This window comes from Natator depressus, chromosome 15 (assembly GCF_965152275.1).
Source record: "Natator depressus isolate rNatDep1 chromosome 15, rNatDep2.hap1, whole genome shotgun sequence".
Lineage (NCBI taxonomy): Eukaryota > Metazoa > Chordata > Testudines > Cheloniidae > Natator > Natator depressus.
In genome coordinates this window covers 10633470-10649761 of record NC_134248.1, presented here as the reverse complement: position 1 = coordinate 10649761, position 16292 = coordinate 10633470, and the positions used below count along the sequence as shown (strand labels likewise).

The window sequence follows — 16292 nt, the reverse complement described above, 5'->3', positions numbered from 1 at the left end:
TATCTTGGAGCCTCAGAAGAGACAGAACCTAAGGCAATATAAATGTAATTGTGTTTACAACTCTGTTTAGACTTGGTGTGGTTCCATTCGTGCTGGCTGGTCAAAAGTTGTTGAGTTAGCCTGAACCATGTTAAAACCATTGTAAAATGCTTTTGGTAAAAAGTTAGTGTGTCTGTCCGTCCGTCTGTCTGCTGTGTGGTGTAGCTGCCCATAGATCTCTGTCTGTTGCTTTGCTATGGTGATCGATGTCTGAAGCCTTGCGTACACTGTCAGTTTCCTGAAAATCTCCGCCCCTTACTGTAGCACCCATGCAGCTGTAGTGGTTAGTGCTGTGGACACATTACCTCATTTTTTCATCCAAAAGGCCAACAGTGATGTCAGAGGATAGAGGGATCCCAAGGATTTCTCTGTGAATGTGCACCTAATCTCCCATCAGAGTGGAGGCTAGGTCATTGTAAGGCAAGCAGACAGAAAGAAGTGGGTCTGTGCCACGGTTTCTGTAGCTTGCACAGATATGACTGTGGTGGGCAAAGTATAAGAACCTGAATGGAATAGCATTTGCTAGAGCACTATTACAAATCAGTTGCTGAGGTCTTTTACCATGTCATCTAACCCTAATAAGAGCGGGTCAAGCCAACCTGACTTGCCCAAGATCTGGGCAGAGCAGGGAAAAATACCAGTGTCTGGTCTGTATTACCATTGCTAGTACTCGTATGGTCTTGGGCAAATCACTTCTCTCTGTGGGTATGTCTACACTGCAATTAAAAGCCCGTGGCTGGCCCATACATACTAGCTGACTCAGGCTCACAAGTCTCGAGCTAAGGGTCTGTTTAACTGCGGTGTAGACGTTTGGGCTTTGGCTGGAGCCCAGGCTCTAGTAACCTGCAAGGTGGGAGGGTTCCAGAGCTTGGGCTCAGGGCCGTCCCTAGCTATTCTGGGGCCCTACACAGGCCCCCCCCCCCCATGGGTGGGAGTGGGGGACCTCAGGTGTTTGGGGGGGGGGGTGGCTGGCCTCAGGCAACTGTGGGGCTGGGGTGGCTAGGGGGACAGGGGAACCACCCCCCAGCACTCACCAGCAGCGTGGCTGGGGCCTGGGCTGCTGCACTTCCCGCTGCCAGTGAGTGCCGGCCCAACCCTGCTGCAGTCCTCAGGGGAGTGGGGCTGGGGCTGGGTGGGGGCTTTGGGGAAAGGGTGGAGTGGGGACGGGGCTGGGGCAGAGCAGGGGCAGGAAGAGGCTGGGCTGGGGTGGAGCAGGGGTGGGGGCCCTGGGGAAGAAGCGGGGCAGGGGCTGGAGCAGCACACAGCTGCGCAGGGCACAAGGAAATATGGTGCCCCAAATTTCCTGATGCCGTACACAGCTGCATATGGTAAGGACGGCCCTGCTTGGGCTCCATCCTGAGCCCAAATGTCTGCATTGCAATTAAACAGCCCCTGAGCCCGAGCCCCTTAGCCTGAGTCAGCTGGCGTGGGCCAGTCGCGGGTGTCTAATTGCAGTGTAGACGTATCCTGTGTCTTTAGTTTTTCCCTATCTGAAAAAATGGGTATAATGATCATTTCCTACCTCCATAAGAGGGTTGTGAGACTTAATTCATTAATGTCTGGGAAGTACTTTCGATTTCAAATGCCTTCTATGTAAGGATCTCAAAGTATCATTCAATTATGGAAACATTTTCAATGGCCTCTTTTCAAAATGTCTTACATATTACCAGAATGAAGGTAAGCTAAACTGTATTTACATCTTTTCTGCCATACATGAATTGGTGGGCTATTGTAGGGGGTTAGTTTTTATGCCTATAAAAATCTTGCTAGCCGTTTGGCTGCTAGTATTTAGAGACCACTGCCTATCATGCTGATCAGTATTGTCTTTTTAGTTACTTCTGTGCTCCCCTGCCTGTCTGGTGTCTCTTGTCTTATACTTACATTGTAAGCCTCTTAGGGCAGGGACCATCTTTTTGGTCTTTGTTTGTACTGCACCTAGCACAAAGGGCTCCTCGTATGTGACTAGGGTTCCTAGGTGCTATGGTAATACACATAAATAAATATAATATTCTAGTTTATGCTTCTTTGCTATTATTCTGGTAGTAGTCCTTGGAGTGAGTTGTTTTTAGAGAGTCCCTTTTGTAGTTTGTAATTAGATGTATCTATTAGACTTTTGTGCCTAGGCTTCCTTACACCAGGAGCTAGCTTACACACCTTCCTGCCCCTGTTTTCCACTTTCTGATTATTCTCTCCCCTTTTCCCTTTTTAGGCTAAAATTGCACTTCTGAAGGGACTGCCCTTGTTGATGTTCCAGTTCAAGAGCGCCCCCGCCTCTTCCCTCTCCATGGGTGCTTGATTCTGCCAGGGCATGGGCAGGTCTGTCCCCTACAGGCGTTTTGGGGAGGAAGGCTCCAGCATGTCTTTGTTGGATCAGCTCTTTTAGTGGACTGCAAGTGCTCCTTCTGAAAGGCTGCTTAATGGGATAAATATACCCAGGCTCCCCATTCCTCTGCAGTTACTCACCATGTAAAACTGTCCTGCATGGGATCGTGTTACCGCCCTGAGCTGTCTCCCTGTAAATGAGAGTGCAAGTCATGTACTTGTGGAGCTCGGGGGAGACAAGAATCATTTGCAACTAATGAGGGAAAGGAGGGTTGCTGTTTTAAAGTTTGGCTCTTGGGCTTTTGTCTGAGAGGAGGTCTGTCCAGAGGAGTCTCTCTCAACCCTGAAATCCTAGGTTTTGGAGAGTTAGCAGGACTGTCTCTCACAGGAGGATAGTGAAAGTGTAAGGATCTGAATCCAGGCCGTGTCTTTCAGGTATTGGGGTAAACTGGCTGGAGAATGGTATGTCACTTAGAGGGCTGAAAGCTAACTTGGATTGGGTTTGCATAGAGCAGGGGTGGCCAAACTTACAGACCCTCTGAGCCCGGACAGTCTTCAGAAGTTTGAGAGCAGGGAGGCACCTGCTGGAGCCCTGAGCCCTGGTGGTACGCCCTGCGGGGCTGAAGCCCCGAGACTCCCCTCCCTGCTGTGAAGAAGTCCCTATTCCACCGCCCAGTTGCAAGGCAGAGGTCCTGTGCTGTCCCTCCCCCACTCTGGGAGGTGGAGAATGGGAGGAGGACGAGCTGCTCTTTAACTGTAAAAGAGCTGTAATGCGGCTTGCGAGCAACGGTTTGTTTGGCCACCCCGGCATAGAGTGACCATTCCTACAATGTCGTATCCTTTTTGATTAAACTTGACTTGGCAGTTACTGCTCTTTGCTCCCAGTTACCAGGCCCCTGGAGATGTCCACTGCCCAGATCCGACAGTTCAAACAATTTTTGGGTGCTTGGGAGAGTCGTGGTGCATTCACATATGAAGATGGGTGTGAGTTCTAACAAACCTGGCTGCAGTGAGGATAGCATAGCACGTATGACCAAATATATTTCATCAGTACTGCCACCACATCCTTGGTTCTGGGACATGAGGGAGCTGTAGAGGTGATGAGAATCTCCTGTGGCACTGCTAGGAGACCAGCTCTGTGGCTGAACATTGGCAGCATTAGCTATGCACTGTGGCTAGTGGAAAAGTCCTGGATCCATCCTTATTGCTCATTGTCCGGATGTTCCACAAGGAGTAGTGTTATAGCCTGATGGATCAGAATTCACAGAAGTGGCCTTTAGCTGTGGAAAATTAAAGGCTGCTAGTTATGAAGTGTTTGGGGTATCTTGTATTCATTATGTTACCATTCCTTTCTGACCAATAGACTGGGTGTAGGGCAGAGATTGTGCTACAAAATCGCTCCTTTTTGGTGTTCTGTCCACTTACCTTAATAATGACCCCTCCTCAGCTGTGAAGGAAGATGAGCTGCCTGTGGAAATCGTAGGGATTCCTCTCACCTCTGGCACCAACTCTATCATCCTTGGTATGATTAATGATGTAATGTATCTGTACCACTAACTCACAGACTTCAGTTAGTGCAATAGGCTGTTGGAAACAAGGGAGGGATCACTATGGGTAGAAGAGTGAGTATGTGCTTTCCTCTGACTATCTCCTTGGGATGTAGTCTCCCATCTTATGAACTGGTAGTCAGAGAAGCCTCTGTAATGTAGCTAGCAAGTACCTTTCTGCTGAGAGCTAGACGTGACGTCATTAAAATTGGATTGCAAACATCTTCTCCGGTAATTCTTTGTGCGAATATCTTGCAGTGGGGCATGAGAGTGGGTTGGCAGGAGGAATAGAGTGTATTGGTTTGTGGAAATCTCATGGATTGCACATGAGTAGTGGAAGGCAACCTATGTTATAAGGAGCCAGGGTGGATAGGAGGCCAGCAGTTATGCCTGCTCTAGCTTTGCCAGTGTGCTGTGCTGTGGGCTTTACCATAACTCTTTCACTGCTGTCTCCTGCTTCATGTTCTCTCCTCCCTCAAGGGACATTCCTAGGATGCATAGGAGGCTTTCAGTAGGGGGCTAAACAAAGAGGAAACCTTGATGTCCTAGAGAAAATGCCAGTGAAAATGTTATCTGCGCCTCTTTTGGAAGGCTTTGCTAAATAGTGTGTACTGAAGGAGCCAAAGCGCAGCTGCTAGTTTTATTGAAAAGGAGACTGACATGTACTGTAAATGTGTAAAGGGGGCTCTGTGATAACTGTTCCTGTTTGCCTTCCTGGTGCTGTTGTGATTGTTAGACAAACCTGGGATGTAGGAAGCCTTGGCATTTGCCTGTGTGGCTGCTTGTAGAGGTGTTTCTGCCTGAGGATACTGTGTTCTCCAGATAGCAGCAAGTGCTGACATGCAAGGGAATGGCAAGGGAAACTGCAGCAGAGTCCTTGGAATGTATGAGCTATTCTCCGCCTGATAGGGCTGTGCATGGGTGTCTAGTGCAGGAGAGATAGGGAAGGAATGTACAGTGTACAGCTTAGCCTTACTTATGGAGATGATTAACTCTCTCAGTGCTGTTTGAACTGGTAAAAGTAGTTTATCCTAAGAAGTTTTCCAGCGTCTTCATTTTGTGGACCTTCTCATAAAAAAGGGATCCTCTAATGGACCCAACTCCTTTCCCAACCCCAACTGCCCTTTCTTGCACTGCTTGATCTGCTATATATCTGATTCTGCAGACTATCAAGTGGGGCTGCATGCACCACAGTTTGAGAACCACTGTCCCAAGCTGTCTGAATCATTGACAGAACATTGGCAATTGCTGGGAACTACCTTGAGGTATCATAGTCAGTATTAATTGCCACTGGTTCATATCAAATTGTGTGGGCAGAGCTGTGGGATTCAAAGACCAGAATAGCAGGGACATTGCAGTTCATAATTATGTTTCGTTATCAAAGCTTCCTGGGGGAGGTGCAAGCTAAGGACCTGGTGTTCCGATGTCACTGTGTGCATTAGAAATACCTAGGTATTATATGCCTCAGTTTTTTAAAAATCCCCATCACACAGGAAAGCTGGTGTAGAATAGCCAGCTGCTTGAATGTAAACACAGTGTCCTCAGTCTGTGAAGGATACAGTTTGAGCTACACCCTGAGCTGAAGTCAGATTCCACTTTAGAGTGTAATAGTTGGTCTTACCAAGAGAGGATTCTCCTCTCCACAGTCTGACTTGCCATAGCAAAGCCTGTTGCTCCTTGTCTCATGAGCTCCTTCCGCAGGTACGGTTGGCCGAGCAATCTGGTGAATTTGGAGCACCAGCCATGCAGAGTCAGGTATTGCTTGCTAAGGAATCTCACGATGTAAGCATTGAGACTGCTGTGTGTCTCATCTCTGCATTATTGATTCAGCGTTTTACAAGCTCTGTGAGTGGAATGAAGTGATAACAGAGGGTAGGAATGGCACCGAGTAATATTGCTATAGTAGAGACTCCCCTTCTCCAACTTCCCATCCTGCAATATTCTGCCCACACTAGAAGGTTTGACAGTTACAGAGTGGAAAATGGGAGCCCCAGTGTTGGAGATTAGCAGCTATAGCCCTGTATGCAGTTTCCATGTCACCAACGGAAGACTGAGCCTTATTTAGTAACCTATAAGTGGAATATTTTCCACTGCTATGCCCCCAGGTCTGTGTGCTGTGAATCTTTGGGAGTCCAGGTTGAGACACGTTAAATACAGTCCCTTTGCTTCATTCTTGGCAAGTTTGCTCCTTGGGGAAACAGTGGACCTGAAGTTCTATTGTCATGCTGTGCTGTACCTGTCTCATTGCTACAAGAGGACTAAATCCATTTCCTGGAGTGAAGCCTCTGACCTTTCTTAGACCTTGGAAGTTTCCAGACTACAAGAGAAGCTCTAGCAGGTAGAAAGTCTCAACTGGAGACTGTTAGGAGCAATAGTAAAACAGTAGTTACTGCAGCGTGTGTGGCTGTTACTGGGGTGTCAGGTTGTGGTTCCAAAGATACTGCAGTGTGTTCTGGGGGCTGGGAAATTGCAGTATAAGTGGCATTGGCAGAAGGTTGGTGTGCAAATCTAAAATAAGGGCAGCTCTTTGGAGCTGAACACGCAGAGTGATGGGTTGCTGCCAAGTTAGCGAATTGCTCTGAAAGTTTCCATCAAGCTGTGTGTAGAGCTTCCATGGTGCCCTCTGTTGGCCAGCAGCAGTATAAAACCTATGGGTCCCCAGTGAGTTCAGATTATTCAGTGAACATGTTTCATGTTGGTTGGAAAAGAGAAACTTTTTTATTTGCTTCTCCAATATCACACAGCACTGCCTGCCTTGGAGGGGGGAGGAGGGGAGGAATATTGAAGAAGGAACATCTCTTTATCCAAGAAATCAATCAAGCCTGTAACATTTGTATATCGGGAGCAGCCTGCACTGTGGGCTAGTACAGTGGTTTTTAAACTTTTTTTCTGTCGACGCAGTTGAAGAAAATTGTTGATGCCCATGACCCAAAGGAGCTGGGGATGAGGGCTTTGGGGTGTGGGAGGGGGCTTTGGGATGGGGCAGAGGGTTGGGGTGCAGAAGGGGGTCAGGACTCTGGGCTGGGGCTGGGGATGAGGGGTTTGGGCTGCCAGGAGGGGGCTCCGGGTTTGGGGGAGGCTCAGGACTGGGGCAGGGGGTTGGGGTTTGGGAGGAGGTCAGGGCTGGGGCAGAGGACTGGGGCACGGGGTTGGGGTGTGGGCTTACCTCGGGCGGCTCCCGGTCAGCGGCAGTGCAAAGGCAGGCTTCCTGCCTGTCCTGGCACCACGGACGGTGCCGCATCCCGGAAGCGGCCAGCAGCAGGTCCGCTACTAGGCGGAGGCGCGCGGCTCTCTCCCGCAGGTACCGCCCCGGCCAATGGAAGTGCGGGGCTGATGCTTGGGGCAGCGCGTAGAGCCCCATGCCCCGGCCCCCCCTCCCCCACCTAGGAGCTGAACCTGCTGCTGGCCACTTCTGGGGTGCAGCCTGGTGTTGGAACAGGTAGGGACTAGCCTGCCTTAGCTGGGCAGGATCGCCAGCAGGACTTTTAATGGCCTGGTCGGCGGTGCTGACCAGAGCTGCCGCAACCCAGTGCCTTATGTTCCGTGACCCAGTACTGGGTCATGACCCACCGTTTGAAAACCACTGGGCTAGTATATAAAGGCCTTGGCGGACTAATCCTTAGGGGGCACTTTTCCACATGGTAAAAGTGCCACAGACTGGTACAATTCAGCAGGCTCTGACCACCTGGGCTCCAGTGTCCCTTTTGGGAGTGAAGGTTAGTGTAGCGAACTGAACGTTACTCTTATGTTGACCTCACAATGAGCTTCTCAGCTTTTCAGATGGTAGATCTCTATCTTATTTCCCTTCCTGCCTCTCTCCTCCTCTCTCCACCCAATGTGCACAGACCATGGTGGATCTTGCCCTGGTGCATGTAACTGAACTGCTCTGGAAGCAGTTGTAAAGCTGAAGCACAGTTCGTCACCAATCACCCCCCCATCATCTGGCTCAGAAGCTCTGGCTGAGTAACTGTGAGTGATCCCCCTCCTCCTTCAGCTTCCTGTTCCTCAGCTCTGTAGTGTTTGCTCAAGTCAGGAAGGGGGGAGGATGTGGGGGGGAGTTAATCATTAAACTGTACTGTCTGCCACGTAACTGTTCACAAGCAGGGAGTAGAGTGGTTGTGTCCATATTTCCTTTCCATGCACTGTGGCTCTCTTTTTGTCAGTGGGTCGCTAGGAAGGTTGTGTTTCTTCTTTACATCAACTGCGCTTGCTCTCCACTCTCTCCCTTCCCCTCCTTGTCCACCCTGTCACATGCACAGACACACAGGACCAAGCAGGTGCATGTAGCTAGTTTTGCTTAATTTTGTGCTGTGCAGCAAGAGGAAATGGAGTACCCTCTGTTCAGCCTCTCCTTTGAGGGGCAAGTGATCTGAGAAGGCGGTTTTTGTGAGGAGCTGAAAGTTACTTGCGTCTGCCCCTTAGAGGAGAAGAGCAGTAGAATGGGAGGGATAGGAAGGTGTGTCCAAAATGCCTTGCACAGGACTCAGTGCTTTTATGTGCTGTGGGTGTGGAGACTCTGAAGGCTTGAGTTTGCATGGTTTTCTTGCTTCCTGGTGGAGTCTGATTTGCTTTAGTCATTGGCCCTGAGAAGGCCAGAACCACACCTTCCCTGATAGAGATTGTGCAGGAAACTGTACTCAAAACCACACAGACATTGGACCTGCACAGTCAGAGCAGCGGCAGTACTTCCTTGGCTCCTCTGAGGTATGTGTCTGTATAACTCTGGAATCCACCCTCTGTTCTGTTGCTTAAAAAAGGTTGGATTGACTTTTCCATGGCTGTGAAAAGCCCTTGGGGAATCTGTTCCTGGGATATTTTGGCCACCATAAGATGGCGACTGTGGTTTAAATTACTTGGAGTATCTTTTGATGAGACTAAAGTCATGGCATTAATTTAACATACCTCCTCTGCTGGGGCTCTCTATTCTGCCCTGCCATGGGGGGGCTCTGATTTAAGAGGTCTTTCTCCATGGTAACACCTTGGCCCATGGAGGAAGATGCCCTTGGGAGAACAGGAAAGCCTCCCCTTCCTTCTTTGTGTAGTGTAACAACATCTGTCCTCCATTTGACCCTTGAATACAGTTTGGGCTATTGAATGTGTTGGGCTTGTATGAGCTGCTCAGCTCACGAAGGGGTTTTGAGGAGACAGCCAGTAGGACTGTGTGATGCCAGCTGGGGCTTGGGAGCTGTGCTGTGCTTTGGAAAGCCCAGATGTCTGTGAAGCCTAGCAATGAGAGAGATTTTCCCTCTGAGTTCTGAAGGAACTGAAGCTAGCTGTTGCACACAGAGGAAAATGGCTGAGAGATCCCTTGAAGACTGTTGGTCTGCAGTTGTGGTGAAGGGGATGGAGATCCAGAGCAGCTAAAGGGGCTTCTGGAGAGGCAGCCTCATCTCCTAGTCCTATGTAAGCTGCTTTACTTCACTGCACTCTGGCAGCATTCTGTGTCTCTGAACTGTCCTGCCTGGTACATCTTGATGCTTTGGTAATGGAGAATGCCTCTGTCCCTTGTTGACCAACTCCTCTCTCTTCTCTACTAGTCTTAAGTAGGTGTGTGTTGGAGTCTATTGCTCCTCTGGAAGGCTGGGCACCCAGCCAGTGAGGCTTTCTTTAGAAAGCAAGTACAGTACTGACCTGCAATGCTTCACTGGAGTTTCCACCATTGGGGGTTGCAGGAGGCTCCTTGGGGTGGGATCACAGGCCCAGCAAGCTGGGATTTGTTTGTGAGTCACTGCAAAGGGTGCTTGCTGTGCTTGGACTGGGCAAGGAGCAAAGTTTGTGGGAAGAAAGCCAGAATGGCGGGGACCCTTTTTCTTGCTTCATCTCAGAAGTTAAAGTGACTATTCTGATTCCAGAGTGTGTCTTACCCTCTCGTTATGTGTTTTCCTCTGCCTGATATGCTAGTGTGTACGTTTCTAGCTTTATGGAGATTTTTTCTTCCCTTCAGGAATTTGTAAGCAGTCTCCACCCAGCAAGTTAAGAACGGTTTCCAGGAGATGAAATTGCATTTACCTGGCAGGCGCCATCCAGTTAACCATTTGTGTGGCTTGCTGTGTGATGAGGAGGAATCTTGTTCCTCTGGGAGGCAAATGCTTGCTTGCTGCACTGATAGACTGATTGAAACTTAAGTCTCTTTTGTGCTGGGTCAGGCTTCTGAGACTCCAGAGAAAATCCCTTCCGGGGAGCTTGTTTCCTGGAGAAAGTGGCACTCGCAGCCATGTTTTAGTGATATGGGGCTTGTAATTAGTCTGTGTCAATATCTGACGTAGATCGTCCGAGTTCTTCTACTGCAAAGCACAATGAGACGAAAAGCTCCTTGCTGCTGGGCTGTTCCCCAGTTTAGCACAAAATCCCAGATTGGGGTTTCTTCTGGCTACTTTGGTGTCTCTTGAAGTTTCCTTTTTATAGCAGAGGTTTTACTGACCCTTGCAGTGCTGTGCTGGAGAGAATGGAATCTTTCCCTGTCCAGTAGTGTTTTGTAGGACGGGCAGTACATCATCCATAGAGGCTGTAAATGTGACACTACGTGAATGAGGGGAAGAGGAATAAACTGGTGGTCTGCCTAACCAAGACAAAAAGACCTTTTTTGTTGTTTCTCTGCAGATGCTTTGCTAGCGGACCTGGAGTCTACCACCTCTCACATCTCCAAACGGCCAGTGTTCCTGTCAGAGGAAACACCCTATTCCTATCCAACTGGAAACCATACATACCAGGAAATCCCAGTGCCCCCACCAGTGCCACCCCCTCCTTCCAGCGAAGCCCTGAATGGGACTGTGATTGACCCTTTAGACCAGTGGCAACCCAGTGTCTCCCGATACATCCACCAGCAAGTAAGTGTGCGATGCTAGGGGGAAGCGAAGGGGTCTGTGCATGTCTTCTGATCTGATGTGGAGCGTATCTAGGGTGCAGGAGATGAGGTGAGGAGGGAGGAGTTTGGGTAATCAGCAGGCTGGCATGTGGTGGGGAAATGGGGGAAGTTTCCCAACAAGATGGAGTGACTGGGGGAAGGGAAAGTCTAGGCATCCACTTTTGTCTGACTTAGTAATAAAATACCATCTGAAGACCCATCATCAATGTTCCAGTGAAAACCACAGTACAAAAGACTAGTATTAATCATCCACCTTGCAGCCTATGGAAAGGAGACTGGGAGGTTTCCAACTCAGATGTAGAATTCGTGGGTGAGCTAGAGGGAGCATGAGATGTGTTGCTGGGCTAGCTTGTGCAATAGGGGTTGAGGCTGATCTGCAGCTGTTTGTTGTCAGACTTTGTCCTGTTAAGTTCACTAAAGTGTACGCATTTGTTCAGTGTTCTCAGTCTCCAATACAAATCTCCTTTCCTCAGCCTCAGTCCCAGTCTCCTGTGTACAGCTCCAGTGCCTCCGTTCCCCGAGAGAGTGTCTGCTCTCCTTCCTCACGGGCCAGTGAAGAGGAGCACGTCTACAGGTATCCTTCCCCTCCTAGCAAGATGAGAAGCCTGAGTCATAGTCGGGGTGCTGGGGGAAGTAAGCGCTGTGACTCTGCTTCCAGTTATAGGAGGCGGGATAGATCCCGACCCCACCCATTCTGTTTTGGTTTTACTGCTCAGGGCTCTCCACAGTTCTGAGAACTTCTCCTTTTTCATGGAGGTCATTGTTAATTTAGCCTTGTTTCAAGTGTAGTAGGGTGTCAAAACTTGTGGAAATGACTTTGAGATGGGAAACTGATTTAATCCCTCCATAGGCAGGGTAGGAGGCAACATGATCTAGTGAATAGGGCACCAGGGAATCAGAAAAAAATGGCTTTTGTTTCACACTCTGCCTGTGACTTGCTGTCTGATCTTGGGTAAGTCACTTAACCTTGTGTGTTTGTTTTCCCAATTGTACAGTAACTCCTCACTTAATGTTGTAGTTATGTTCCGGGAAAATGCGACTTTATGCAAAACGATGTTAAGCAAATCCAATTTCCCCATAAGAATTAATGTAAATGGCAGGGGGGTTAGGTTCCAGGGAAATTTTTTTCACCAGACAAAAGACATTATATACATATACAGTATAAGTTTTAAACAGTTTAATATTGTACACAGCAATGAATGATTGTGAAGCTTGGCTGAGGTGGTGGAGTAAGAGGGTGGAATATTTCCCAGGGAATGCCTTGCTGCTAAATGATGAACTAGCAGTCGGCTGAGCCCTGAGGGGTTAATACGCAGATGTTAATGTAGCCTCACACTCTACAAGGCTGGCTGCTTTTCCAGGGAATTCTGCAAGCAGTGGACAAAGTAGGCTGCTGCCAAATGACTATAAGGGAGCATTGCGCAACTTTAAACGAGTCTGGTCCCTAATAGATCAGCAACGTATCAACGAAACATCGTTAACTGGGACAACGTTAAGTGAGGAGTTACTGTATGGTAAACCTGAGCCTGCTCTGAGCAATATGGATGAACAGCTCCATAAAAATGCAAAGGATAGTCTCCTGCAGTCCAATGTTAAGCATCCCAGATGCAGTTTTAGAGGGGAGACAGAAGCTGGGTCCAGGGAATGACCAACAGATATGATTCAGTTACCTGTGAACTGGGTGGATGTGAAGTGATTTGACTTATAAAATGACCTTGAATGAAGGAACAATCTGACTGCTCATGGCAAATTTATAAATCTTCGTGCTCAGAGAGGTCAGAACTATTTAAATATATCTTTACAGCCACCAGTACCGCCTCCTCTTTCATATTAGGAGACTGTGAAAAGTAGCAAGAACAGTGAGACCGCTTTTTCAGTGTTCCAATTTCTGCTGCTGTTACTTTCTTTCTCAAGTTAATATAACTCCCCCTGCAGCTCTAGGACCCCAAGAGCTGCTTCCAGCAACCTCCCCAAACTGGACAGTCCACCTGCTATCTGAAGAAAAGGAGTACTTGTGGCACCTTAGAGACTAACAAATTTATTTGAGCATAAGCTTTCGTGAGCTACAGCTCACTTCATTGGATGCATTCAGTGGAAAATACAGTGGGGAGATTTATATACACAGAGAACATGAAACAAAGGGTGTTACCATACGGACTATAAGGAGAGTGATCACTTAAGATGAGCTACTACCAGCGGGGGGAGGGGGGGGAGGAGACACCTTTTGTAGTGATAATCAAGGTGGGCCATTTCCAGCAGTTGACAAGAATGTCTAAGGAACTGGGGGGGGGGGGGGGGAAATAAACATGGGGAACTATTTCCCCATGTTTATTCCCCCCCCCCCCCGCCAATGGCCCACCTTGATTATCACTACAAAAGGTCGTGTCCCCCGTGTCGTGTCCCCCCCCCCCCCCGCTCTCCTGCTGGTAGTAGCTCATCTTAAGTGATCACTCTCCTTACAGTCCGTATGGTAACACCCATTGTTTCATGTTCTCTGTGTATATAAATCTCCCCACTGTATTTTCCACTGAATGCATCTGATGAAGTGAGCTGTAGCTCACGAAAGCTTATGCTCAAATAAATTTGTTAGTCTCTAAGGTGCCACAAGTACTCCTTTTCTTTTTGCGAATACAGACTAACATGGCTGCTACTCTGAAACCTGTCACCTGTTGTCTGGTATTTTTAAGTTGCTGCAGCTGTGACTTTTTCCTGATCCATGACAAGTTCTAACCACATCAATTCTTTCTGCTGATCACAATGAAAGCTGGTTCTTGAATTAGTTCAGCAGCAGCCTGACAGTCCTCGTTCTGGTTAAAGCCATTAAAGGTATATCTACGCTGCAATAAAACACCTGCAGCTGTCCCGTGTCAGCTGACTGGGATTTGTAGGCCTTGGGCTGCAGGGTTATAAAAAAAAATTGCAGTGTAGATGCTCGGGCCAGGACCCCGGGGTCCCAGAGCCCAGGCTGAAGCCTGAGCCTGAACATCTGCACTGCAGTTTTATAGCCATGCAAGCCCAAGTCTGCTGACATGGGCCAGCCGTGGGTGTTTTATTGCAGTGTAGACATACCCGAAGGGTAAGCAATGTGAACCCAGTGTTCAAACTCAGGCTCAGCTCTAATCCCCTTCCATCTACACACAAATGGAACTAACCCAAAGTCCCAGGGCCCTACAGGGCTGAAAGGTCCAAACCTGAGTCAAGCTGGGACCCAGGGTTCAAGCCCTGTTGGTTTGCAGTGTTGATGCAGCCCCACTGGACTTGTGCTCTGGCAGTCTGCCAAAAGTATCCCACGCTCCTACGGCCGATTTTTTTGGTGGATAGTCAAGTTTTCCCCCACTGCATCATGAACAAAGGGCGAGAGCGGCCACATTTTGGGAGGGTGTGAGGAAGTCTGGGATATGGTTGGCTGGACTCAGGCCTGTGTCATGCAGTGTAGACGCTGGAGCCCCAGGTTGGCACCCAAGGTTCAACAATTCCTATTCTGAGGTTATAGATGCTGAAGCCCTCGGTTAACAAACCCAGGATCTGTTAACCCGAGTTCTACTAATCCTGGTCTGCGTTGCAATGTAGACCTACCCAAACATGGATGCCCAGATCTTTCCCAACTCAGACAGTAATGGCAGTGCCAGGGGCATGAGGACTGCATGCAAATGGCACAAAATGGAGCAGTATGCAGCTTCCCTTGTTTGTTAATCTCGGGGCATGGCTGGCGGGTCCCAGCAAGAGGTGCAGCCTGGCTGCATGGATCAAGATGACACATTGCATACTGGGGCTACATCATCGGTGAACTTCACCTTCAGATTCAAAATGGGGGTATCCACTGGTCCTATTATGGAACTCCAGGGTTGTCATTTGTACTGCAGGCTTTGTGGAGTCCTAAAGCCTGTAATTCTGGTATGGCATAGATAGTGGGTGTGATTGTCAGTCACAGGACCAGCAGCCAAGAAGTCTTGAGTTCTAATCCAGATTGGAAACTAACTTGTTTTGTGACATTAAAGAAATCACTTCTCTCCGTGGCTCAGTTTTTCCTATCTGATAAACTGTGGTAAACTTATTTCCCTCCCAGAGTGGTTGCAAAGATTAATGTCAACAGCACTCTGAAGATGCAAAGCACAGCAAGTGCTTAGCATGGGTATGAAAATGGGGGCTGGGGAATATCCCTAAGGGATAAGTAGTATCTAAAACAAACATCACACACAGTTATATATTAAAATAACATATTTAATGGGGTGTTATGATGATCATTAAAAATTGTTTCAGTGGAGTAGCACCCTAGAAAGTAAAGGACTGTTTAGCAGTTTATTGGGGTTTAAAGAGAAACCTCATGCCTTGCTGATGTATGCTGTTTTATCACATAGTAGTTAGGGAGGCTAGATTCCAGAGTGCTGGGTGGGGTATTTACTTCAGTTGCCTTCCCTTTCTCTAAACCAGCCCTGCTTCACCTCTTTTCCTCTAGGAGGGAATTTCTTTCTTGCTTTTGTGATGTCAGTGGAAACAAATGACTTTCTTCTATGCTAGCTAATGGTTCTGCTTCTCTTCTGCATATTCCTGATCTGCAGTCTGTTAACCCTGTGCTGTATGCAGCCATGGAAATCGGAGACTTTGTTCATGGCTGCTATTGCAGAGTGAGGACACAGCTGATCAGCTGCTTTGTTGCTAGTGTGCTCCAACAGTGAGCACCAGCTGATACTATGCTGAGTGCATTTATTCATTTTATTTTCAGTGTGTACATTAAATGTGTCTTGGGTTCTTGACAAGGTGCCAGTGGGGCTCTTGTTACAAAGCTTTCCCCAGACCCCATCCTGCTTTCTTTCACCCGAAAAGGGGGTGACTCTCCATTTTTACACTCTTCTTTTTCCTCTCAACCCAGTTTTCCCAACAAGCAGAAGTCTGCAGAACCATCTCCCACCATGATGAGCTCTTCATTGGGCAGCAACCTGTCAGAACTGGACCGACTACTCCTAGAACTGAACGCTGTTCAGCACAATCCCCCTAGTGGCTTCCCAACAGGTAGGAAGTGGTGACCCATGTGTCAGTGCTAGGTATGTTGATGCCTGGATCTCTCACCTCACTCCATGTATAAATCTCCCTGTAACTTTCTCCCCTGCCCGGTTCATCCTCCTTTTTGCCGTCCCCATGTTGTACCTGCCTCTCTTTCCACTGTGAGCAAGGGTCTATTGACTCTTTATTTCTTTTTCTGTAAGATGAGGCCAGCAGGAGCCCCTCCCTGCCAGGCGGGACTGGACCTCTCTATGTTGTCCCAGAGAGCACTAGCTCTTTGGGGGTGAAGGCAGCACCCCCTACAAAAGAGAAGCCAAAGCGGAACGGAGGGCGTGGGATTGAGGATGTGCGTCCCAGTGTGGAGAGCCTTTTGGATGAATTGGAGAGCTCTGTGCCAAGTCCAGTGTGAGTACTGACCCAGCTACTGTTCCCTTGGGAGCAGGGGGCATTGGGGAAGAGATGGGTTAGTGACTCCACACAGTTTAATGACAGCAGCTAGTAGAGTGCAGTACTAGCTG

General features: G+C 48.5%; 1 protein-coding gene across 1 annotated transcript in view; it reads left to right on the top strand.

Annotated features, from left to right (window-relative positions):
* The window catches only part of LOC141999221 (paxillin), a 63804-nt gene that overhangs the window by 21967 nt on the left and 25545 nt on the right, over positions 1–16292 (top strand). Inside the window, exons 2-5 of the mRNA XM_074972400.1 lie at positions 10509–10735; positions 11247–11347; positions 15644–15783; positions 15978–16179. Coding sequence (XP_074828501.1) covers positions 10509–10735; positions 11247–11347; positions 15644–15783; positions 15978–16179 — 670 coding nt within the window. The remainder of the gene's footprint in view (positions 1–10508; positions 10736–11246; positions 11348–15643; positions 15784–15977; positions 16180–16292) is intronic.